The sequence below is a fragment of the Paramormyrops kingsleyae genome, chromosome 9, assembly GCF_048594095.1.
Source record: "Paramormyrops kingsleyae isolate MSU_618 chromosome 9, PKINGS_0.4, whole genome shotgun sequence".
NCBI classification, from domain to species: domain Eukaryota; kingdom Metazoa; phylum Chordata; class Actinopteri; order Osteoglossiformes; family Mormyridae; genus Paramormyrops; species Paramormyrops kingsleyae.
The window spans coordinates 2,912,653-2,940,252 of NC_132805.1; the positions used below are offsets into that span (position 1 = coordinate 2,912,653).

General features: G+C 40.9%; 1 protein-coding gene across 1 annotated transcript; it reads right to left on the bottom strand.

Moving 5' to 3' along the window:
* Positions 1–2,245: 2,245 nt before the first annotated feature.
* LOC111839054 (neurexophilin-1) lies at positions 2,246–26,777 on the bottom strand. The gene is made up of 2 exons (XM_023802640.2): positions 26,339–26,777; positions 2,246–4,563 (listed from the first exon to the last, which is right to left on the bottom strand). Exons 1-2 carry the CDS (start codon positions 26,390–26,392, stop codon positions 3,805–3,807), a joined length of 813 nt encoding a protein of 270 aa, XP_023658408.1. The 5' UTR covers positions 26,393–26,777; the 3' UTR covers positions 2,246–3,804.
* Positions 26,778–27,600: the final 823 nt, after the last annotated feature.

Genomic DNA, 27,600 nt, shown 5'->3' on the forward strand with positions numbered 1-27,600 from the left:
TCCATTCGTTCTTTTGCATGAATATGATTGGGAATATGTTTTTGGGACTAATCCACCACAGACGTGTTCCTGTTAACGCAATAACTCAACTGATCAAATTTTGAGACAGCAAAATTAAAGCAGGCTTGCATAGTGATAGCAAATAAAATGGTAGTTTTGACACTTGATCTCATTAATACGGTAATTCAAATTTAAAGATCATATTACCACTTAACAAAAACATTATATGGATGAATATCTCAAGATAAATTATTCCAAAAATGCAGCAGCAGTGCTATTTGCAACAAAGGAAGGAAATGGTGACTGCAAGAGATACTTGGCCTGAAAATAGTAACTGTAAAAGTATTTGATAAAACTTTTGATATCTTTTTCAAACTTCCAATGAGCACTGTATAGGACAGCGTTCTTAAACTGTGGGGTGCAAGAAGATTTTCTGAATATGCTATCCACAATCAGAGGTGCATGAAAGGGCAGTGACACACAGCTACAGTCATACATTGAGAAAAATTGCACAAAGTTGGGCTTTTGTTAAAGATTTTTTGGAGAGGCGGGAAGAGTGTGTAGAGGGGTTACAGATTGTAGAGGTTGGAGGAATAGGGGTGTTTCTAGGAATAGGGATGAAATTGGTGAGAGGGGGTGACAGGGCTGTTCAGGGAAGACATTTTTGTCATTTCGACAGCACCTAGTTTTTGCTGAAATGCATTGACTGAGCAATAGTAAGTGCAAAATTACCATAACATCCCTTAATTATAAAATGACGCATTTTAATATGGTAGCTTTTCTCTCCAGTGCCATTTTGACACTTAGTCTCACCTTTTTACCATTTTCCTTTGAAATCTCGACCCAGAACCTTGTCCAAGACAGAAAATGGGTGTCTTTTCACAAATACATGTATTAGATGTATACACACACACACACATATGCATATAGCCTATATATGCATCTGATACATGTACTTCTGAAAAGACACCCATTTTCTGTCCTGCAGAAGGTTCTGAGCTGAGATTTCACTGCACTTTGCAGCAATAGCAGATAGGCTATCTGTCAGTGTGTGCATGAACGTGCCCTGTGGCATCCCCTGCAGTGTGTACCCCTGCCTTGTGTCCCATGCCCCCCCCCCCCTCACCCCCATCCTGTTTATACAGTCTTTTGCTAAGTGTGATTCATTTCTGTGGCGCTGAGCTCTCCAACATTCAGTTTCATGGATATTAAATACGAAGCTGTTTTCTGATATGTAAATGTCCTATGCTGTGATTGGCTTTCTTGTTGCATATGCTGCGTTAAATATAGAATATTTCTCTCACAAAACAATTTATTAAAAGCTATCTAATGATATGGAGGTTTGGGAAGTGTGCAAAGAATCAAACAGACTTATGATTGGCCAGCATGTACATTAAGGAAGCTGTAGTGTCTGTCTAATTGGGCCATTCTGTGTAGCCACAGGGGCTGTGTGATTGGATGTGCCTGAAGGGGAGGGGCAACACAACACTGACAGACCAATGAAAATTACCGAGCACTTCAGTATAGCCAGAGACAGCAAGGTCATTGACAAGACTGCATGGCCTTATGCTGTAGTGTTGTAGGTAATAACTCACAGCTGTGTTCAACTGGAGAAAAAAAACCATCTTTTCCATAATTTATTCATATATACATTCCATCTCTCCCATTCACACGTTTGTCAAGTATTTTTTAAACATATTTCAATTGTATTACTGAATTTGTACATAGTTAATTTGTTTGAATACTACATTAATAAAACGTTGTTTTTGTTAACCGGGAGCAAGCAGAGGTGGGAGGTAGAGAGAAAGAGAGGGAGAGAGGAGGATTAAAGGGAGAGGAGGGAGAGAGAGAAAGAGAGAGAGAGAGAGAGAGGCTAAGAGAAGGAGGGGTGAACCAGACAGACTGGCACATCAACAGAAGCAGCTCATTGTGGACAGAATAAATTATGTACATTACAAATCATTCATATAAATTAACTTCTGGGGTATGTAATATATCACATTTACAGCCAGCAAAACATCCCAGAAATGGGCAGGTGGAAAAAAAAAAACGTGCCATAACACTTGAAACTAAAACTTCACAAACCATAATACAGAAGGCCTGAGAGGACAATCTCTCTCTGTATTTTTGTCTTATATAAAACATGCCTGTTGAGAAGGTTATCTCACCGCAGACTTATCTCCCAAGGAATGCACGCCACTACAGCCTATTGATTTTACACCCCCCCCCCCCCCCAAACCCATCTTTGAATGCACAGTGTCTCATGAAGTTTGATTATAGATGTTTTGAGAATATGGGATGTACCTGTAGGTACATATATTCTAGAGCAGGGGTCACCGACCTTTCTGAAACTGAGAGCTACTTCACGGGCACTGAGCCATACGAAGGGCTACCAGTTTGAAACGGCCTCCTAAACTTATCTAACCTTCATGTATAATAAACATGTTTTAAATACTTTTTTTAGATATTGTCATTTTCAAATCTATATAAATGCAAATGTGATTAAAGAAGAATAGCAACAGGATAAAATTAAATTTTAGACGCTGCTCACTGGTGAGTTGTGCTATTTTTAGAACAGGTCCGCGGGCCACTCATGTGGTCCTTGGGGGCGTCCTGGTCACCATGTTGGTGACCCCTGATCTAGTGGACTGACTGATACAGACTGTCCCCGACTTACAATCTATGTGACTTTTTTTTTTTAAAGTTAACATATGTAAAAATAAATTTCAGGCAGCCATTCGCCTAGCAGCGCTATGCTACTGTACTGCATTCTGTACTGTGCACTGCTAGTTGTTATGGGAAAGCGCTATATGGCAGCACAACCATCCCAGCCTCACACGCATCTCCGCGTCTTTCTCATGCCTAAGGGTCAGTGTGATTGCCCTAAGGGTCAGTGTGGTTGCCCTAAGGGTCAGTGTGATTGCCCTAAGGGTCAGTGTGATTGCCCTAAGGGTCAGTGTGGTTGCCCTAAGGGTCAGTGTGATTGCCCTAAGGGTCAGTGTGGTTGCCCTAAGGGTCAGTGTGGTTGCCCTAAGGGTCAGTGTGATTACCCTATCCCGACATACGCCCATACTTAAGACTTTTGGAATGGAACCCGTAAGTCGGGGACAGACTTAATGACATTGTGGCTTGCAACACGTGACACTCATGAATTGTGTCAAGCTTTAACACCAGTAAAAAAAAAATCATTGTTGTACAAATAAAATGTTTTCCTGATGTAATATAAAGCAAAAATGTAACAACACAATCAACCCTAAGCTTTTTTTGATTATCCCTGGCCCCAATGTATTAATTCACTTTGCTCTGACTATACAATTATAAAAGTTTTTATTATCAAAGAAAAATAAAAGGCACAAAATTTTTATCTGGTGGAAAAGCTTGATAAGCTTATGCAATGGAAATACCAACACTGGTACACAAAAAACTGATTGTGTGATGTGAAAAAGATGTACGCATGAATTTCACAAGAATGTTTAATAAAAAATATATATGAAGAAGCTGTCCGGAGTAAAGAAATAAAAATGTGCAAATTCTGTTATACCAAAATAATTTGAAACAAATTACATTTGCTATGGAATTATGTAATTGAAAGCTTCCAGTATTAATATTTTAGCTTTCTTTGATCTTTCCACATTGATAGGTAACCCTTGTCATTGTGTTCCTTTAGTTGTAAAAATGAATTGTTAAATATTTGCTGTCATATAATCAATTACCCTTAATTTAAATTTCTATCGCAGACACTTTCTGGACAGTAGGATGGCAGACGTTTCACTTTGCTGCTATTCCACATTCACAGTTGAGGTGTTAGCCGGATGGAAAATACGGAGTGTCACTGTGGTAGTTGTAGTCCGGGCAAACTTTCTGCACAAGCTTGTAATCGGTGCTGTAGAAGGAAATGAAGATGCAGATGACTTTGAAAGGCTTCGAACAGAGCCACGAAACATGACTCTGCGTCTGCTCCTGGAAGCACGTCTTCGAAGGGTCATAATTGCAGGGCGTCGTTTTCGTGGCCTTGTCCACCTTCTCGTACTCAATGCGACAGTTAAACGACTTGGAATCTTTGGCATCGATGACCGACTGCTGCGCCATGTCGAACTCCACGATCTTGGTGGGCGGCACCAGGCTGACGGACACGTTCCCCTGTCCGGTGGAGTTGTGGCGAAAGTAGACGCTGAACGTCCCATTACCGTGGTCCACAATCTTACCAGTGATCAGCAGGTTCAGCTTCACCGTCTTGATGTTGGACTGAAAGTCCCCCCAGCCGAACATTTTCTTGAATTTCCCAGTTTTGACGATGGGACGCCGCTTGGCTCGGAAGCGGGACTCCGGGAGGTACGTGGAGTTCCGGAGCCAGTCCCAGAAGTCCTGCTCTGAGTAAGGCTGTGGTGTTTTGTACTGCAGGTCCAGGGAACTGCCATTCTCCTTCCCACCGAGAGCCTGTGACAAGAGGCGGCTGATGGACAAGTCCTTAGTGCTTCCTGTCCATATCTGCTGTAATGTAGACTTAGGGCTTCCTGCAAGAAGGACCGACTTCCCGGGAAGTGATGTGCTGGCACAGAAAACCTACGGAAACAACGAAAGAGATGAGTGTGCGGCACATTATTTAAAACACCCATTGCTTCAGGTAGACCTGGTATAATTTCCATGTCGCCTGCTATGAAAGACTTTGATTTGCATAGCCTGGCTTTTATTTACTTCTATATAACACATTTTAGCAAATGATGCAGCTTAAGGAATAGCCTAGACAACAAAACGCTGAAGGCCTGTTCTCAGTGTTATTGTGGCAGGAACTCAAATCAAATGTTGAGTGTCAAAACACACAGGGTGTTTCTCAATACTGAGAACACAAATATCACACTTGTGTTCTTCGCAAAAGGATTCTTGCTAATTTGCCTCCCAAGAATGAACTTGGGATGCAGTGAAGCATCGTGAATGCAGTGAAGCATCGCGATTTTTCTTGTTACCGAGGATGTAACTGATACATCCTTGATATCTGAGGTGGGGCCAGAACGACATCTAGAGATTTTTACCACCGTACATCTTTTCTGGAGTATTGGAACTGTACTTTGGCAATGGAAGTTGATGTCAAACAGGTATTAGAGAACACGAGAACAGTCCAGTATGCATATTGATGAACACTGATACTCTGCATTTGAACAGAGGAATGATGCTTCAATCAGCACTGATACTCCGCATTCGAACAGAGGAATGATGCTTCAATCAGCACTGATACTTCCTTTGGAAGGAGAGCAATCCCACCAAGATCCATCCACAGATGCAGCAACGTTTCAAGAAAATTATGAGCTACACGATTAACAAAGATACATGAAGCCAGATAAGCACAGGTCACTGGAAAAATGTGACATTAACATCTGATTCCTCCTGTAGTACATGACAGAAAATCTGTCTGCCAGAGGCTTTGCATTTTGCAGATTTCCCAGGGATCGATACTTGGAAAATAAGGTTTTGTCACAAATCACAAAGGTCTTTGGACAGTAATTTTCTTTCAGGGCAAATTGGCAAGACTATGGATTACAGTGGTTAACACAGGGTTGATTGGTGGGAGTGCTGTTAGATAACTAGAGCTGACAAACAAAAGACAAATGAACAAACAGTGAAATGGGATAAATAGGAAAGCTAACTGTGACAAATTCTGAGATTAATCCTAAGATTACCATCAGATCTGGGTTTCATCTTATTGGAGCTGAAGCAAAATAAAACTTATTCATATATACACATTCCTGAATTCCTGAGGGACAGCTGCAGCAAATGCTAATGGCAGGTTCGGTTAGACTGGTACAGCGCATTGCTGCACCCACCCGGGACCCCAGCTAGCGACCCCCCCCCGGCTGACACATGGTCCAGTCCCACCCTTCGGAAATGTCATCTCTCTGCCGCAGCCAGGTAGTGCAGTATGTGGGCGTCCCCTGGACCTGGTCCAGCCGCTGGGATCCCCAGCGATGAGGATCCTATGAGCTGGATCACCCTCAGGCCATCTATCCATCCATCCATCCATTTTCTGAAACCGCTTGTCCTAGTCAGGGTTGATGGGGGTCCATCTCAGAGGCCTCAAGCGCAAGGCAGGGAACAACCCAGGATGGGGGGGCCAAGCCATCGCAGGGCCCTCGGGCCATACATGATAAATGGCTCTGCCTTACAATATGACCAGTAGCCACAATACCATTTAGCATCGGCTGCAGGGTATATGTTCAGTACTAACTTTTTAGATAGTTACAATTTAATTTGATAGGAAGATGGTAGCAACCAATGACACTTAAACACTGTAAGCATATTCTTATTACTTTTTAATTAGTTTAGATAGCAGACTTCTCTGTCAAACATTTTATTTTTACACAGTTAGATAAGCACAACAGCGTTTTGGGTTAATACTTTTTCCCAGTAACGGTGAGCCTCCTGGGACTAGATTCTGTCAGTTTCAGGGAGGCTCTGTGTATGTGTGGATCGGGATTAGCAGTTAGCATTCATGGCCCCCGGGCAAATGTGTAAGTAACTGCATTATTACGACGGCTGTGTTACAGACAGGGCTGTTGTAACTGCTAAACAAAATACTGCTGAGTTAGCCAATAGGATATTGCCTTAGCCTGAGTGTTGCAAAAAGAAGGGGAAACCGTTATTGAATACCATTCTGCAGTTAATGGACAGCCTGGAGGCCCAAGGGATCGAGGAGCATTTCGTTACTATTAATGCGACTATTTTTAGATTACGACACGCAACTTGTGCAACAGTGTAGCTCTCCGTAGGTTAATTCGCAGGAATGTCCAGTTTACTGCGTGTTTGTATGACAGAATCAATTAGCTGCTCGATTAAAATTCACATTACAGAGAAATGCATATTTATTGAAATCCAATAAAACCAATGAAGGTCGCAAAGCAGTTGGTGGTATAATTGAGACCTTATAAAGACAAGGAGTACAGAGTATACCAGAGGGTAGGGAATATGCAGATATAGTAAAATGACAAGGTAAAAACAAGGTCAGGACTCAAACAGAACAAGCCAGAGCTGCCTCTCTTGTTCAGAATTCTTGCTATACTTTCTAACATCCGACATACAAATATTTCATGCCTACTGTACATCTGTAGACTTAAAAATTCATCCATGACCCAGGATTTGGTGGCACCCCATCTCAAGGTATACAGTATACACCATTCGCAATCTGGTTACGGCAACTCACTTTAGTGTGTTTTTGGACTGTGAGGGGAAACCCCACAATGATGCAGGGAGAACATGCAAACTGCACACACATGAAGCCAGGGAGACCCAATCCCCACTCTCTGAAGGCACTAACCACTCTGCCACCACCAGCCCCTTTCAGAAAATCAGAATTTCAGATGTAGTCTATTAGTCGCAAACGAGTCAAATGAATCAAATGCAATCCATTAACAAAAAGCTCAAGAATACAGCAAATGTTCCCCCAATATGTCTAAATGTGTATCGCAAAAACTGAGTAGTTGTTGAAAATGATACATGTAACAGACATGAAACTGATAAAGGAGGAATAGCTTTTATTTACTTGAGAGTGGTAATTAATTGCTTTCATTATTATTAAAGCTATCGATTTCATGTTATTGTTTGAATTCTATTGCTTTTTACTGTCAGTAGATGGTACTATACAGTAAAGAAGGATGCACTTTCTGGATTCAATTTTTTTCTGCATGCCCAGGGTATTAATAAAGCCTTTGTACTAATTATTGTACTCTTACTTTGAGCACAAACACTTACAATATCATCTGTTTATCTGTTGTGTTCATTCTCTGATCAAACTGACATCTATAGGTGATTCTAGACCCCATTTAAGGGGGCTTCAGCCCACCCCACTATTTTTTGTCGTAATCCCAGCCTTGAAAAATAATTATTCTAAAATCATTTAGTTATTTGTTCTGTATGTTCATACATGTTTCATTACTCCCTCTTGGAAGATTGTGTCATATGGGACGACCCCCCCTTTTGCAAGCAAATAGAATCATGGGGGCAATCCCTCCCCCCAGCAAATTGAATCTTGGGGTGACATCCCATATTTCTTCAGGTGGCTGCAACCCCCCCCCCCCACCCACCCACCCATAGTTGCCCCTGTTGACAACTAAAAATTCCGTTTCACTATGTGAGTTTCTAACGTTGGAAGATACACTGAAAGTGCGTGAAAGTCATTGAAGCAAATTAAGATGATGTCGTGCACTGAGAGTATTTGAATATGCCAGTGGAGCCTCACCAAACGCTGGTCATGTAAAGCTGATTCCACAACGGCATCATATAATGAAACACGACTCTGCAGCAGTTCGACCCTTTAGTGTGTAATAGCCAAAAGTTGATTGGGTTATGAGCACCAGGACTTACACTGTTTTGGGAGAGAGAAAAATGTCAAATTGTCAACTTGTACTAGGAAATGAAACAGATTTTTTAAGACAAAGACATTCCCAGCCTTCTTTTCTGAAAGCAGTTGGGTTTGGTTAAAGCACAGTGGTTTACATCACCAGTATAGTAATGTCTTGGTAGTTTAATGAAATTCTGCAGCTTGAATTTTTCATCAAGTGTTAAAGCCATGGCACCCGGAGCGACGGATGGGGTGAGCGGCTCCATCGAGCAGCACTGGGAAGAGAGCCAGCGCGCGTCAGGATGAGGGTCATTAACGGCCTTTTAAGGCTGCATTCTGTCCATGCACTAGAACCGCCTAATGAGCTTGTGAGGAAGCTGTTAGACACGCCATTAACACAGGCCCGGAGTTCCAGAGCACAATTACGGCCGGTTCCGTTCGGCATGGGCAAACGTTCGATTTCAGCAAAGGACGAAACACTGACTGTCCTTTAATGTCACCTCTTCTGAAGATAAAACCTATTTGTAAATGTAAAATGAAATAGATTTAAGTAACAGAAGGTTATACATTTCAGAGATGGAGGGTCAGATGCATCACTCAGTCTGTGTGATGTTATAAATAAATAACTTCCAAAAAAAAAAAAAGCTACATTAAGAAAATAAAATTAAATGCAGTTCTACGGCAGACAAAAATATGTCCGCTATATTTACAGGGTTTGCACTGTTTCATTTTCATTACTGCTATTTTCTTTAATTAACCAACTGGATTTTGACACTCATGAGCAAAATAACCAGAACTGGTTAACTGTAAGAATAAAAACAATAATTTACTATAACAGAAAGAGGTTCAGTTCTCAGCAGAGACATCAATTACACATTGTGATGACAGGAGGAATCAGTCTCCTCCTTATTGCCTAATTTAATTTATTCAGAGGTAGGAATTTCAAATGGTGCTCTGCAGCAAAGTATAATTTACCATGTTTTCCACACGGCCAAACTACACGAGTTTATTTTAATTGTGCAAATGTAACATTTCACATCTGAGGGATTCGTATTTTTCTAAGACAAAGCTTTCTTCTGTAATTAGGATCCTATGATTACCATGATGTCGAAACATACGGGATTATTTCAGTACAATTCATTTCTGCTGCTTACATCAGTAAATCAGACCATGAAATTTTTATGTTCAAGAAACCAGACAAATCGGGGGGGGGGGGGGGGGGGGGGCATGTTTTTAGGAGTTTCCTGGCATCACATAAGTCGGACAAATCTTATGTTCACAATGGCAATCACAGGAAATGCAAAATCATGCATCAGAGTGGTGAGCGATAAACCTAAATGCGAATCAAGCCCATGCGGCGTGTTCAGTTTTATGGGGAATTAATTTCACAGGGTGATGTGGTGGGTAGCAGAGTCAGTGTATAAAACAGCTTTGCTGGGAGCCAGAAGCCTATTCCAGCAGGCACTGGGCACAAGGCAGAGGGACTAGACAGGATGCCAGTCCATCGTAGGGCTCACACTCACTCACACTCACTCACACTCACTCACACACTATGGGCGATTTAGAGGCACTGAACAACGTGATTGGGGGCTGATGAAGGAGACTGGAGTATCCAGAGGAAACCCACACAGACATAGAATTATGCCCCCCCCCCACCCCCACCCCCCAGCAAGTCTGGTTCCTCCCAAGGTCTCTCCTTCTCTCTGAAGCAGTTTTTCTTGCCACAGTCGTCTCAGGCTCCCTCACTGGGGACCTTGAGCCCGGGACTGTAAAGAGCTTTGTCACAGTGCTTCTCAGGAAAAGCATGATATAAATAAAATTGAATTGAAATGAATGTGCAAACTCCACATAGCTAAACACTCAATCGTGGAAGCCACCTCCTTAGGGACGTCTAAAGTGAAATCAGCTACCCATAAGGGGGGGAGGAAGCGGAAGACTTTCAGGGGCCCCCACACTAGGGGAGCCCATCTCAGGGAAGAAGGAATGATCGATCTGCTGCCACCAGCCCCCCCTCCCCCATCCCAGCCCACAAGGGAAGTTCAAATTTTCTTGGGGGGGGGGCATTTGAGAGAATTGCACCAGTGGAAACATCAAGAGCTGCATCTTTAGCTCAGTTAAGATGCCTTGTTAGTGACACACTATCTGACACAGCCAGCGATGGGTACAGGGAGGCAGCGGCAATAGACTGATGCAATCATTATTAAATGCAGCATGTTTCCCAGCAGATTTGGGGAAATGGGGCAAATGAGTTGAAAAATCTTTCCATGGGGGGACAAATCACACGGCCTCTTGTACAAGGCCTCTAACAGCCCGATGCGCAAAAAGAAGCAAATATCTATTATGCTGTATGAAAAGTTTTCAGCAACTCGAAGCATAGATGACAGGAATGTACCATTATGCAGAGATTTGAAAAAACAAGGATCAATCCGTCCGCCCAGTTATCCGTCGCTTTCCATAACTACACGGCCTTTTCAGCATTACAGCCAGTCTGGAGGTTATCCCAGCAAGCACATCTGGGCCAGATGTTTGGAGGAGAATCTATGCAAAAAAGAAATGCTTAAGCTTGCTATATGACAGCGTGCTGAACTGGCTGGTAATAAGCCAACAGCCAGGTTACTAATAAATGTACAGAACCAGTAACATCAAGATGACCTCAGCGGCTCAGCCACAGCCACAAGAGCTCAAACGGCAAGAAGCCCAACACTCATCCTGCACTTTCTCTGCAAATTAACTAGTCATTTTTATTTCCTACTAATACGGGAATAAGATGTGTATTGAATATGACATGCTTTCATACATATGCCCTGTTTTACTGTCATTTTCACGTTTGACATGTTCAGTTTAATATTTTCATTCATGCCTAATGTAACTTATAATGTAACAAAAGTATACTTCAGTCTGTAAAGCTTGAAAATCACACTCCATTTTCGACAGACATGTTTAGGTATATGGTGGATTTGATGGCAGTTTATATATTCTACTATGACATCAGATTTCACATTATGTCTATGAAATATATTTTATAAATACAATTTTGTTCATGATTTTTGCTCTGGGGGGGCACGGGGGTGCAGTGGGCTCGAGGTATGAAACCCACTCACCCTTCATGATCTCCCTGTGATGTGCGGATCTCCTGTTGGTAGATATCCATCCATCCATTTTCCAACCCGCTTATCCTTCTGGGTTGCGGGGGGTCCGGAGCCTATCCCGGAAGCTATGGACACGAGGTGGGGAACAACGCAGGACGGGGGGGCCAGCCCATCGCAGGGCCATCACACAGTTGGTAGATATTTCAAATTTATTGATGACTTAAATGTTTCCCAATCGGGTCCTTGGGGACCCACAGACAGTCCATGTTTTTGCCCCCCCTCTAGGAGCTGGGAGGGAGCAAAAATTCGGACTGACTGGCAGGAAGCATGGAGGTAGGAAAAACGTGGACTGGTTGTGGGTCCCCGAGGACCGGATTGGTAAACACTGACTTCAGTGAATAAATAACTGTTTGGTTAATGTGATGTAAATGTGACCGTGAGATCATTGAAATTTAAAATAAATGCACAGAGTGTTAATATAGATGCTTAATGGTTTGTTAATGGCCATCTGATGAAGGAATAGATTAGATTCTAAAGTATCTTGGTAAATTGCAATATTTGTCATCCGGAGATTAATATTGACAATTTTATGTATGTACAATATCACTGACAGGCAGAGAATCTATGAGCATTTTAATTTGTCGCAACCAGTAGAGCAGGGAGGGGTTTACATCTAGGATGTCGACAGGGTATCTGAGACAAAGAAAGAAGCTCATTGAGCAGCGACTAATGGAAGTTCTTCACAGGGCTGCACCCTGTCCAATGGTGAGAAAATACCCAGAAGACATCACTCTGCAATTAACATATGGGGTCAACTGCTAATAACACAACCAGAAGTGACCCAAGAACCTGAACACGCTCTAGGACACCCCATTCAAACCTTGATTTACTGATGCTCCAGCTTAATCTGGTTCTATGATTCAGATTCGCTTCTCTGTGGCGTGCTCTGCTAGCGAAGTAAGATCAGTTCAAGTTGATGCCAGACTCATCAGGAAGGGCTGCTCTGACCCAGGCCTGACCCTGTGGTCATCAGGATGGCCTGCTCTGATGCAGGCCTGACCCCGTGCTCATCAGGAAGGCCTGCTCTGATGCAGGACTGACCCCGTGCTCATCAGGATGGCCTGCTCTGATGCAGGCCTGACCCCGTGCTCATCAGGAAGGCCTGCTCTGATGCAGGACTGACCCTGTGGTCATCAGGATGGCCTGCTCTGATGCAGGACTGACCCCGTGCTCATCAGGATGGCCTGCTCTGATGCAGGCCTGACCCCGTGCTCATCAGGAATGCCTGCTCTGATGCAGGCCTGACCCCGTGCTCATCAGGAAGGCCTGCTCTGATGCAGGACTGACCCCATGCTCATCAGGATGGCCTGCTCTGACGCAGGACTGACCCCGTGCTCATCAGGAAGGCCTGCTATGATGCAGGGCTGACCCTGTGCTCATCAGGAAGGCCTGCTTTGACGCAGGTCTGACCCTATGCTCATTGGAGGCAGGTGCAGAGAGGAGGGCAGGGGAGGGACTGCTGAGCAGTGTGAACAGTATTGTCTGTCGATTCCTGATTGCTTTCACCTCCACAGAGCTTACACAATGTTCGGGAAGTATTGTTATGAAACCTGATTAATTCTGGAGTTCTTATGATTCTGAAATGTATTTAGGTGTAAAACTTCTCACTAGTTAAAGTCAATTGTGGTAGCATTCTTCATCTCCAACCAATAATCTAATAACTGTTTTATTATTATTATTGTTACTACTACTACTAATAATAATAATAATAAATAAAATCCTTTTTTAATATCTTTTTTTAAATTCCACTATGCTTTTCTATTATAAGATATAATAGCAATAGAATGATATGAATTAGTTTATTATAAACGACAGAGCACTGCAGTGTGGTAACCATATTGGTAAGTATAGACTGCTGTCTGTCTTTCGGGTGTGAAGCTCTCATTGTGGGGCAGGGTTAGCCTTAATCAAATTAAACCCACAATCCAGTAAATTGGCATTTCAGCTCAAGTGACCCTGGGGAGCTCATTTAAAATGCGTAACAGTCTCAATCAATGTGACTTAGAGGTTCACCGCAGAAGCTGTTTCCCTTGTGCGAGCAGCATCAGTAATTGTATTTTATAAATGGCTTTGACTTGATTCAGTCTATATTGATTTTGGTCAGAAAGTATAAAGTGACATGTCATGGGGGCTTTAAAGAGTACCCTACTCAGTAGCATCATTAGGTGGGAGGGGGGGGGGGGATAAGGTGTCAATCGTGCCCCAGCCGTTACTCTCACAGTGTGGCACTGTGGAGGTGACAGCAATCGGGAATCGACGGAACCTCAGGAACCTTGAAGCCAAGCAGTTTATGGAAAGTAGTTTTTGGGTCTGAGTGCGCTTGAGCTAAATCATCATCACAATTTTAAAGTGTTTCTTAAGGGAAGATGTTTGCCTGTGTGTGTGTGTGTGCGTGCATGCATGCATGTGAGTTTACCATAGTATCTTTTAGCTTATGGGGACATTGTGTTCCCACAATATACACCTCAAATTTATAAAAATCTGCAAATTCAGTCAAAAAACTTAAAATGGCAAAAATCTTATATTTTGTCTGGTTACTTAACATTAAGGCTATGGCTGGGTAGCCATTTATAAAAGGGGTTAAGTGAATAATACAAATAAAAGAAATACGCACTATGATGTAGTTCCCCCTAAATCGGATTGATATCCAAAGAATAAAACAATTGCAATAAAACTGCTTTATTGGCTTCGTACAATTCTTAGCTCCAATACCGTGACAAAAAAAAATATTTATAACGTAATCAAGATTTTTGAGTTAAGAAGATCTTGTAGTAGTTTTTTATCACTTGGACTAGACTGTTGGAGCACTTACTGGAGTGAAGTCTGTATACGAGTGTCCTTAAACGAACGCCTGGCTCCAAGTTTAATGCTGGCAGGCAGGAGGCCTGCTTTCAGTGCCTACTGTGAAAGGAACATACTCACATCTCCTCCACCTTAGCTGGTGTGACTACGGGGCTCCTCAAGCTTTTGTAGGGACATAAATTTTTAATGCTCCATTCTAAGAAAGCTCTGTGAAACCTCTGGACTTAATCTGTCTTCTAAATTCAGACTTCTCTGTAGTCCTGAAGAGTCCTTAGAGAATGTTTGTTCTTCTGCCTTATGGAAGAAATTGAAATTATTTTTGTTGCAGAGAAAAACAGGTGTCTTCTGACATGTGTAACTTCCACTAATTTAGGCAATAGAAAGTGCACATTTTTGTGCACTATTTTTGTTAAGAAGGACCAGCATGTCATACAGGTATCTTCAATTTTCTGTGTCAGACCAGGGGTGGAACCCAAGTACTTTTTCCACTAGCTAACTGGTTCAGTAAATAATGTGCTATTCCAGATAAATTTTCAGTCCACAATGAACAATGTAATTTTCAAGCATAAAGAGCAACCAAAGGCCATCACATCTTACAATAATAAATTACCATGTAAGAAAGTTATTATCAGTATATCATATCATTTCCATAAATAATTTAGAACACCAGGTGCTAACATGACACAAAGTGAATCACTGCAGTGTTCTGTCACTGTGAACTCGCATTCCATGCAGAGGATGTGCACATATATCACGATACTGCTGCACAAATCCTACACCAGGGTAACCCCACTTGTTAAGATGAAGTATTTATATTACTTCATGCTAATAGGTTGATAAAAAAACACCAATAAAAGCAGCACCATCAATATTAAATCAATGAAACTGAAGTTAATTGCTTAGGATTGCTGGAACCAGCTTTAATTATGTTCCTGTTATTCTTCATCCTCCACAAACAAACACAGTGCAAACCTCGGGGGTAATGCCAGGTTCTGTATGTCGATCATTCTCGTCTTGCCTTACCTCCTTTTCCCAAGTAATTGTGGCATAATGCCAACAGCCGCCGGTCGGCAGTGATGCAAATGCAGGAGCCTTCGGCGCCATCGTGACGTTCAAATATGACAAAGACGCGCCGTGCTGCACCGCCCACAATCTCCTCACCTTCCATGCTCTCATTTACGACCATCTCTCATAAGTTCAAACCAAGGACTTCAGTCCTATTTAGCGCCTTGTTAAGCTACATGGCTAGATAAAGTAAACCTATTAAGCGTATCCTGCTAGACTGTGAGCTAAATTAATGGTGTGTTGCCACTGTAATTGCAGTGTGTTTTGGATTCTCGACACACATTCTCTAAACAGTTGAGTAACAAAGGGCTGCCAATCACATTTGGAGACTTGAGATGGTGTGTGGATGACAGTAAATATGCCATTATATTTCAAAGACTGGCAGACTGTCACTGACTGGGGCTGCAGCATCTATCTCCAACCCAAGTGCACTTACTTGCTTCTTAATGTCACTGCACACACTCCCTCCATTTGCCTGCACTGTTGTCTTTGATGACCAACTTTTTTAATACCGAAAGATAGAATTAGGTGACACGTTTTTGCTGACCGTGAAAATACAGTCTCAGCGAAATTTAATTAGTTTAAGAGGAGCTTTACAAAGGTGGTTTAACTCAGCCAGGCACATTAATGGCCGTGTACACTGGGAGCAGTCAGCACATTTCACTGTAAATGTTCATCAGAAAGTCTAACACCCGTAACTACAGTATGTGTCTTTTTTTGTTATGGGGAGGATTCCATAAAAATTGTTATTAACATTTCCTGGTGTGTCACAAGTGCCACTTATTCGCTGGACGGTTGAGGGAATGCCTGTCAGGAGGAATTTAGCCTGACGGCTAGTCATTGGCTATTTACAACGGGGCCATCAGTCACTCATAATGGGCTCTGACCTTTGTCTGACAGCCTACTGCCCCAGGAAACAATACAGGCGTACACGTTAGGCAATCGGGGCTCATTAAATAGCACCATCTACAAGATGTATATGGAGCCATCAAGTCTCTACATCAGAAGCAAGCTGAATGTGAAGGTAGGGCCCCGAAACTCAGGGGTGGTATCCTTCATGATGCTGGTATCCTTCATGGTGCTGTCTTTGGGAAAATTGCGAGAGGCGTCCTTATTTACCGGGAAAAACATGTTCACTTCCTAAGTGACCCTTCACCCGCAAGTATCAGTTTGGCTGATGGAAATGTTTGAAGGGGAGATATCCACAGAACAACATCAAGAGGTAGAAGGAAAATGGTGATGTCATTGGACAGTAATGTGCACTCTGAAGAGGAACTTAGACATGAACAGAAATAGGAAGTTACCAGTTACAGTGGGGAAGCACTTTTTACTTCACCAGACTCTCATTCAAGCTTTTCCAGAATCAAACCATTAATTATTACTTTCTGCCTACAAGAGTGACATGAAAGATGAGAGGTTTGGCAAACTCACCATAATCCTATTTACTGTGAATTGTGTAAATGATACCTGTAAAATGTAAATATAGACTGATTACAGCGCATTGCCACAGCCACCACACGACAAACCACCTCAGGGATGAGAACCCGAGTGCACCCGCGTGGTGGGTGGTACCTCAGCACCACACTAATCCGAATGGACCAGTTTTTTTTTCCGGTGGCTGGAGTGTAAATCCTGCAACCAACCCCCAAATTTCCCTGTAAGTTGGAGGACCTCCTTGCAGAGCTGGATGTAGATTAATGTCATACCCAGGACAAAGCAATGACAGGTTAAAGGCCTTGCTCAAGGGCCCAAAAGAGTAGGATCACTGCTGGTATTCTCAGGATTTGAACCAGGAACCTTGCAATTGCTGGCACAGACCCCTAGCCTCAGATCCACCCACAGATAGATAGACACATTATAAAGTAGGGCTTTTAGTTTAATCATGTGATCTGGCTGGCCATTCTATATGGTGTCTGGCCAGATGAAAACAGGACAAAATGTAGCCAGAAAAATGGCATTGACTGCTACAGGTCTGTCCATGGGGAAAATGTTTGGCAGGTTTCTTTTGCTGAAGAGCAGAATGAAGGACTTCTGGTGCATGCAGTAGAAAATACATTTATTATACCATAGGGATACAGTTAGGAAATGAAATGGTCTAGCCCAGTGGTACGGGTTTTCACATTAAAACGTTAGATGAAGGTTAAGAAGGACTGTTGGAGTATCACAGTGTTCGTTTTTTTTTAATGTTGGTCTACTAAGCTTTACTCCTGAATATTTGTTGCCAAAATGACAGTAGGCCCGATGCCTTCTACAAAAACAAGGACAACTAAATCAAGTTACACTCACCTGTGACTCAGTAATCTTGAATAAGGTCAGCGATACAGAAAATCAATTTATAATTTTGAGACAGGAAACCTTTTGAACCTTTGTATTATCTTTCTGTTTGCCAAGACTCCTCCAGGCAACCCAGAGAAAAACAACATAAGTTTAAAAAATAAACCTCGACGTCTGTAAAGGTTTCAGACAAATTGGAAAATATTGCTCAACGACACAAAACTGTGGGTGAATAAATATAGCATTTAAAAAAAAAAAAAAACACATTTCTGTAACCAAATGTTACATTGTTGTTTTGCTCTGTATATCGCTGCATCAATCCACGTGGCAGGACAGCTCACCCTAGTTAGCTGGTTCAAACAGACTAGGACCTGTGATGAAAATCTCAGGCAATAAAGCTTCTGGGAGTTCACTTATGACCTCCCAGGAGTGAGAATTATAGCCATTTCAATGACCTTTTAGGGATGAATGTATCTCACAGATTGTGTGCCTTAAAAAGCTTATGTCTAGTTGCTCCCTTATAATAACCTCCTGAGACACAGCAATACACGTTTGTCCTCTGTAGAGGGCATTATATTTCTGCTGATATCTCTCATATTACACGTCACTCCTGTTGCTCCTTTAAGGGGGCAGTCAGGGCTTTAAGATGACATCACATGTGAGCGAGTGTGACCAGGTCTCCGGAGGTACAGAGCATTTTATCAATAGTCTGATTTAGATTATTTCAGGAATGTGGCCATATTTTTTTTCTGCTTCTGTTCTAGGAAAATATGGATAAGAGCAGAATTCCTTCACAGGGAAGGACCGTGACCAAGCCACGAATGGAAAGCTTACGTCTCCCGGACCTGGAACACGACTAGTATTTATTGGCCGCAAGAGCCGGGCCAAACAGGCCCAGCCATAAACTAAGCTGGGTGAGAATGCACACGGCACAGAGCCGAGATCTGTGAACTCCTCCGCTCCGCACACAGAAGGACGTTCAGCACCTACGTTAAGCTACACGGTTGCTTGGCCTACCCCCTGCGTTTCACTGTTATTTTATCCGACACGCCGAAGTTGGCTTCCCCCAAACCCGCTTAGGGATGTCAGGAGAATTCTATTATAACGTACAGTAGCATCCCCAGGAATGAATCCTGTTACCGGCGTAATAGGGAGTGACTGACAGCCATTGAGCCGTGGTGACATTCCTCAGCTACACGCTGCGGCACGTTATCTCTGCCGGCTGGTGAGAATGGAGCGGTTCCGCTCTCCGCCGATGCACGGATCTGCGGGCTGGGCGCGCGCGCTGATGCAGCGACGAAACGAATGTAATTTTGAAAATCGATATCGCCGAAATCTCCGGGGCTTTGGGATGTAACGCGACGCCGTAATTTTCTGCATGACGAGCGATAACAACTGCCGGACTGGCGAGTGTCTCCTGCTTAACAGTCATAAGCAGCTCCAGCTTATAGGCCCAGATGCCCAAGTAGCTACTGACTGACAAGCCAGCATTTCCAACAGTGATAAGCTTTTTTTTTTTTTAATTATTCAAGGCTAAATTGGAACATTGTCTTAAAGTTCCAAGATAAAGGGTGACCGGATGGGTGGTATAATTACCAGCGCTGTTTTGGGAAGCCCCTAACCCATCCCAATAATTTTTCCTTATGAACAACGCCCTCCTCACCCCCTTATCTCACCCCCTTATCTCGGCTAGCTCAAAAATTTTACACGAATCCCATTCTTTAGATTAGATTAGTCTAGATTACATTCACCTTTATAGTGATTGTGTTGAATATTGAGACAGAGCCAATGAAATGCAGTTAACATCTAACCAGGTGAAAAAATAAATGAGTACAAATACAATAAATTATACAAAAAATAGGAATCATGGTACGGTGCAAGATTGTACATGAGCTAGTCTGGAGTATAAGGCGCAGACAGAGTAAAGCGTAAGTGATTATGCTACAAAACGTAATAGAAGATACAAAGTGAGAAATCCGATGTTCATATGGTCCGGTAGTTTACCTGGGAAATTCTGTGAACTCGTCCAGGCATACAGCATTAGACTGCATCATGTAAAGCAATCTATACGCAAGTCTAAAATTTAAGTAGCGATCGTAAGGCCTTATATTTTATGTGCTTATATTCATTTTTCAAAAGTCCATTTAACTAGAAATTCTGAACTATGCAGATATAATTTATCTTTCTAAACATTATACAAATTAAATGCTTTTACATTTTAGATATGAGTATATGAATAGCTACTATATAAAATAAAGTGCAGTATTATCAAACATTAAACACTGTCCTGGGTTACCTTGACTTTTTCAATTTTGTATGAGGGACAAAAGTTCTAATTTATCTTCCATTGTCAGAGCAATATAATGTGATATGAATGATTTACAACCTACTCATTTGTCAATACTGAAGTGTCATACGTCTGTGGGTCGCTTTATACAATATTATCTGTTCAACTGTTCAGCTAATTTAAATTCATTTGTAATGTTATTATAATGGCATCTCTTAATGCAGTTGGATCAGTTCTGATGAAATTCTTTACACAAGAGGAAAACAGCAGGGATCCTGTTTAATGTAGCTAGATGAATTCTGACAAAATTCTTTACACAAGAGGAAAACAGCAGGGACCCTATTGCGATTAGAGCTTTGAATTTCAAGTTCAGTGCTTTGGTACTATGGCAGCTACAAATCACTTTATAGAAGAATAACCATAAATATATTTATACTTGCTGTTAGCTGTCTGAGGCTGATATTTTATGCTTAATATTTCTACTTGCAGTGACGAACACTGGGCAGTAAGGACTGGGAGGAGCATTGAAATCCTTCATCTAAAGGTACAACAACAACATCAAGTCTGATGTCTAGAGGTCCAGACCCCCAACAGAGTGCTTTATCCAAGGAACACAACCACTATATGGTGAAACAGGTCTGCAAGCACTGCAGCATGACCTTCAGCTCCAGGTGAATACTGACAGCTTTCACTGCAATAATTCTTCCACTGTACAGTTTGCAGATACATTAACTAAAATATTATCTTTTTCAAATTGAAATTAATGGATATTTATTACAAAAGTACTTTTAATAAACAAAATAATGATATATTATTTAAGATAGCAGATTTTAAAATTAAGAGTCTAGAAAAGATAGACAATGCAAATAATCGTCGTCCTCTTGCCATCTATACCCTGACCTAATGAAACCCAGCTGACCCTGATCAGACTGATTACACAGAAATTTATGAGTGGGGCAGCTGGGTGGATTCTGAAGAGAAGGGCTCCCCACTTACAGCTAATTTTCACTGTAGCATATTGTGCTTGAATGACTTTTACATTTTTTTTTAAATGTACAACCCAGTCATATAACGTCATTTAACATTTGTGTAAAGTTCTGTTTATGTAACATTATTTAGAAATGGTAAATCACTTGTGTGAGTAAATCCCCGCATTTTTAAAAACCATTAAAATCACACATAATAACAATACACACACGCACAAACAATTCTGAAACTCTGTAACTGAAACCACTTTTGATCTTAAATCCTATACTGTGTGCTGGATGTATTATTTAAAAAAAAAATAAAAAAATCAATGGCCGTCCATGTTCAGGACCAGATAGGGCCATGACCTAAATCCAATCTGAAGGAGAGCAGGGTGGAGAAAATGAAAGCCAAGGGCATTAATCACATAAATGACAACTTATCAGAAGTGTCTCGTCAGCATGAGCACACTCATCCATTATCATCTGGCATAAAAAGAAGCATTCTTGATATACAAACTCAAATGCAATTCATGTTCTATAAACTGGTAACATTCAAATTATCTAGGCCTTGATTTGCTGTTAGTGGCACAAGACTTCTTACAAATCAGTTCAAAGAAGTAACAGTGTTAAGTTTACGGTGTTATAACTTGTTATTGGTGATTTCCTTCATTGGGTCCCTCAGTGGGTGAAATCAACATCATTCAACATACATCCCGCTTACACAGCTCATACAGCCCAGAGAATGTATATACTCGTAAAATATATATTATAACAAATAAATATGCCAATAATGATTGATTTGGAATCCTTTGGATTCTAGTTCCATAATGTGTCCTTTGCTGGAAGAAAACATGATACATTTTCTCATAGACAAAAAAAAAACCCAGTTCTGACCCAGGACATGGGAGGAATGGGGAAACCTGAAAACCGCTTCAACGTGACGATGTGGTTTGGAATCTGTAGCAGATCCCTGATAAAGTGAAGCTCAGTGACCTTTAAGAGGAACGAGAAGCACACAAGCATCTGTCTCAGAAACACTTCTGTCTCTAACAATGTATCAGAAGGTAACGGCGAACTTCATCATCCTGACAAATCTTGGGGGGAAATGGTGAAATGTTTTGGAAGGTTTGTACGAGGGGGGTTGTTCCCTGCGAAACTGGATGGCAGGACGACCTGGGACAGCTCCAAGCGGAGGAGAGCATGCTCTGCGCTGCTACTCAGACCCTAATCCCCTCGTCGCTTAAACTCCATATGCATAGAAGCCACTATATTAACAAGCACCCCGAGCATAAAAGTGACATTTTTTGATTTTCTAGAATTAAGGTTACTCAGGGGACAGGAGTCTCTGACCTACAGTAATGCCTCCCTGCAGAGGGACGACAGTAAGGGTAGGACATGTAAGGTTTAAGAGGCCAGGATTTTATATCACAATTAAAGTGAAAGTACAGACAAACAACCAAATAATTAACAAATTAAAAAAATCTATTTTATGAATATTTAAGCATGTATTAAACAATAATAATATAATGAACAGTGGATGTCTCATTTTTTTGTAACATTAGCTAGTCAGTATAATTTATTATTTAAAAAATGTAAAGCAATTAATGACAAATAAATAAATAAATGACAGAAGATTGATTAAAGACTGAAAGAGAAAAAAAACAAATGTTAACATGCCTGTCCTAGCAGCTAAACACATACATGACAATCCCTTTAAATTATAAGGCTTTCTTAAGAAGCAATGTAAATGGATTTTGAGGCTAATCAGCTGTGAAATTAACTTAATGGTTTTCATGAATAGAATGTTCAATAGGCTTTAAAGCACAATTATGAGGTAACTTTTTTCCTCACTGTGCAAATAAAATGCCGAATAACTCAAAGAGCAAATTCAAAAGGCAAAGTTTTAATGACGCTTCAGAACTTTTCCACTCTTGAAAGCAGTTAGATATGAGATGATCTTGGTACAGCTGGCTGTCTATCACTGGATTTTGTCATGATAACTGAACGAAGATGAGCAGAGTGACAGATTTAAGACAGACATCCTAGAGATTTAATAATCCATCCATCAATCATCTGGCATTTCATCTTATTTTATCATCCTCCATTCTTCTGTGTTTTGTGCCAAAAATGGAGAAAGTTATTTAAAATATATAGACTTTATATTTTCAGAAAAGTAATGGACAGGTGCCAAATTCTCCAACATTAGTTTTGTTCATATGTTTGCCCACCTTTTAAAGATTTATTTCAACAGCAATTCAACATTTTTCATTTTCAGCTTGGGAAAACAGACCAGTGCTACCTCAGTAATGGCACTGAAAACTTTCATAGACTCTTCAATTACAGCTGAGCACAGGAGCCACAATAAACACACAATGAAGTGAAGCGCCACATTCATTAATCCAGAGAGTCATATGATAGATATCATGTGATCACAATTCCCCACCCCATTAGAGTAAGATTTCAGTGATTCCAAATGTGTTTAACTCCAAGTCTTGGCTGGTGCACTATAACCCCCCTGGGCAAAAAGTGGACCAAAGCTTAATGTTGTGCAATTGGGGTTTGGCACACTGTCCTGCCCAGGAGTGAACATCCAGAGTAGCACATTACATCCAGAGTACATCCAGAGTAGCACATTTTCTGAAGTCAGGAGGTCATTTTGTATGATGTATGGACATTCTCCTCAAAAATAAGTGGAGAGCTGAAGATTTATATTTTAAAAAATAGTCTGTTAGTCTAAATACAGGATTGTCAAATGTGCCAATTAAAATGTTAAGCTACTTTAAACAATTTACTTACAGTTCAGCCTTATGTATCTGTTCATTTATGGTCCAGAAAAAACTGCATGTTTTGGGGAGTGAAAATGCTTTAAATTGCAATACACTCTCGACTTCTAAGCAATACTGCACTTGTTAAACAATGTGAAGTTATTTTAAGAGTCTATGAAGGATTAGTGACTGTTCCTGAAAACAATTACATGCATGCTGAAGTTAAACTAATAAATGGAAGTTAAATAGCATTCAGAAGCGAATAGGTGTGGTATTGGTAATAATAGAATTCCCATTTATTCCAGTGCCTGACACCAAGATGCATTTATGGTAAAATGTTCAGTAATATGAGGGGTGCCAGATCCATGCTGTACAACAGTGGGCGATCAGAACAGTACGGGATATTCTTGCATAAAATTACGCGTTGCAGAAATCCATTAAAGCACTTCACTTTCAATTTTATGTCGTGATCTGAAAAACGCAGCATGTGCTGACTTATGTTTGACTTTGTAAATAATAAGTAATGTACTGCAAAGAAATACACCAATTACAATAATAGAAATGTTCTGTTATATTACACAGTTTAAGTAAATTCATAATAATCTGATATACGTCTTTCAATAAAATGATTGAATCAATAAATACAATAAAAAATACAATAATAGCATTTTAAAAATAAACAGAATAGTATAATGAGCAGTACGATAGATCGCACACATTTACCGTTTAATAGTAAATGGTCAGGATGGAAATATATAAAAATGTAACTGTGGATTGTAAGGCATATACTGTAAGAATGGACTACACTGACATAGCTAATTAATATAATAAAACTTATTTTAAAATACAATAATATTTTAAATTGCAAATAACTATAAATGGAAATGTATATCTGTTCAAGATACATCACTTCGGGTGGCTACAGGTTCTTACACCTTCATACCGAGTCACAGCTGACGATGAACCTTCGCTGTTCGCCTCTTTGAAACTGAACGCAATATTCAGAAACGCTGTGAACTGAAAAGTGACTCATATTACCTTGACTGGGAAATTCTCATCTTGCATCTGGCGAATCTACGCTCTCTCTGGGCAGGCGCCCTGGGGCGAATGACTGTGTACATTACAAAGATGCAGTAAGTGTCATTTTGGCGGAGTCGGGGAACTTAACCACTCAGCGCCAGTTGGAGAGCTGTCCGCGGTGCTGAGGCTCGGGGGGTGGTGCCCAGAAGTTTATACAATTAAGGAAATAACTTCGGGACAGTTTTTGGAATGCTCGCCGTTTCGTAGAATGAATATCGGGAATGAACTGACGCTTTAACATATTTGTTAGGGGGTGGGAGTCTATATGTTCTAATTTAAGGAAGATAACGCAATCTTATTAAGTAATTACATGGTCAAATTAGTTACGACATTTTGTGCTTCAAATACGTAATACGTATTAACTGGCGCCATTCTTACATGGATTGTGAAAGCATACATTCTGTACTGTATTGATGTTTTTTAAAACAAATAATAATAATAATATATGTTAAAATCCAAACTTATCATCTCCCGTGTTTAATATTTTTTTATTCTCCGTGGCCACAAATTAAATCAGGCTCTGTCGCTCATTGTCACACATAAAAGAACAAAAGCGATTATCGCAAGTTTTAATTACTAAAGTGGATTAATTAGTGGTATTAAAATGGTGGCAACTGTCTGTCGTTCATATACCGTTCTATTTTATCTTTCCTAAAAAATAGCCTGGATACCCTTATCCAACGGATTAGGAATCATAAAGAAAAACTATGGCTTTGGAATATATCGTATAATGTGATTAAAATATATAGCAGTTTGCCAGAAAACACTGCAAAGTGTGTTCGTATAAATTACAGCGTATTTCACTCATCCAGTCAATGGACTCAGAAATCCGTTTGTAAAAATACAAATTTAAATGTATAAATAAAATAAATACCGAAAAGATATTACCCGCCTTCAGTCTCACTCCAGTCTTTTTTGTACAAATTTTCATGCTTACTAAATATCTGTCCGTTAGGCCTATATGATTTGGTCTGGAAAAAAATATTTATATTAGGCCTACTGTATCATCGCCTTCTGTTGTCTCGGTGCATTGCACAGAAAGTCCTGTAACTTGCAGATTCAGATTTCAAGACATTGTACACAGCTATAAAAGCTTTGGACTAAATAGCTACCGCTACCTTTGTCTGAGTTTCATTTACATGCGTGCAAAAATGAAACTGACTAAAGGAGTCCCAAAGCCAGTTATGCATCCAATTACCAAGTCCGGCGTTTTCAACGAAGGCATCCAGCCAAGAACATATGCCGATCGTTGTTTCTTTTCCCCAGATTCATATCGCCCTCTTTAGGAAGAACGTCGAAATTGCATACTGGTAGCTTTTAAGAAGTAACGTTTCTACCTAGAAGTATCAGTCGTATTCACGATTGCGTTTATGCAGTGGTCTTTGTGATATTGTTCAAATTAGTTAAAAATAACCACTAGAATTAAGTATATTCCTTGACCATGTGTTTGAAATAAGTCAAACAAATTCCACTTCATTTTGTAAGACAGTAACATACGCCCGTTGTTTCCTTTAAAAAGAAATGAACATCGTGTCATACATGAATGACGAATTTAACGCTACAATGAGAACAATAAAGTTACCTGCAACGTGTAACAGAGGTGATGAACAGAGACTTACCATGCAGATTGCAGGCGCTAGCAGGACAATCGCGCACCAACTCGTCGCCTGCATCTCTGTGATCTTAAACTTCCACTGTTTTCTGTCTTTTGGCGTTTAAGAGCATGCTGATATCCACTTTACAGAACAGAAAAGCCGTTCAACTGCCTAATAAAAATGACTCCACTCCCCATGTGACCACAAAGCAATTTTACACTTATAATCGAATAAAATATAAGGAGACGGAAACTAAGATTACATAAAAACTAATCCGCAGGAGACGTGGAACAATGTCATAATTAAGTAACGGATGAAATATCAGCTATGAATGCTCATTTGCGTCCGGTCCCGGTCTGTGATCTGGGCGCACTCCACTCCGAAAGACGCCGTGATTTTTTGTTGCGCCTCTTGCTGGTGCTGCCTAGTTTTTTATATGGCCCGCTCAAGCTGCACACCATTAACGCGCATTGTGAACACACCGGCAGAACACAGTCCGACAGTGGCAGAGAGAGAGGGAGAGCGGAGGGAAGGAGGGATAGAACGGGATCAAAGAGGGATGACACTTGTTCGGCACATCGAACGGGTCCTTATAATGCGTTAAGGCAATATCACATGCTATTGGTTAATTGAAAATATATTCATTTATTAATAATCTTAATGTGAATGATCTATTATTCGCCCAAATGTCTCTGAATGTGATCGTGGTGTAATTTGATTATGAGATTTCGGGAAAAATAGGGTTGCAAAATTCTTTTTTTCAAGAGGGGGCATACTCATTGAAAAAGACTAATATTATTAATTGAATATTAGTAATATTATTTACTAATATTCGGCTTTTTTTTTAGAAATACAATTACATAGCACCATGTTAACATTCATAGACACATTTATTGACATCTGTGTTGGTGTTCATATCTAATACTTCAAGTGCTGGCTTATAGCGACACTGTTAAAAAGCCAACAATGCAGAAAGTGTTGATTTAACAGTTTACTGGTGGTTCCCAAACACCTGTATAAGCATAGAAACTGTTGAAATTAACTCCATAGGAGTTAAATTCCTGATTTCAGATGTGCTGTGTTAGTCTAACCTTTTGGTTAGTAATCCTGCTCTCACATCCTGTCCTGTCAATGCCCCGGATTGGGGTCATTGGTGGTCCTCCGGTTCCCTCCGAATTCTCCTCAGGTGTCTCTTGCTGGTTATCCCGAGTCCTGTTGTGCTACCTGTCCCCACCTGCATCGTCTCAGCCCTTCATTAGTCCAGTGTATAATGCTTCCCAGTCCTG

Excerpts from the sequence above, each read along its gene's own strand:
- LOC111839054 (XM_023802640.2), bottom strand. The coding sequence starts at position 26,392 with ATGCAGGCGACGAGTTGGTGCGCGATTGTCCTGCTAGCGCCTGCAATC. Across the intron at positions 4,564-26,338 it reads TAGCGCCTGCAATCTGCATG|GTTTTCTGTGCCAGCACATC; the intron begins GTAAGTCTCTGT and ends TTGTTTCCGTAG.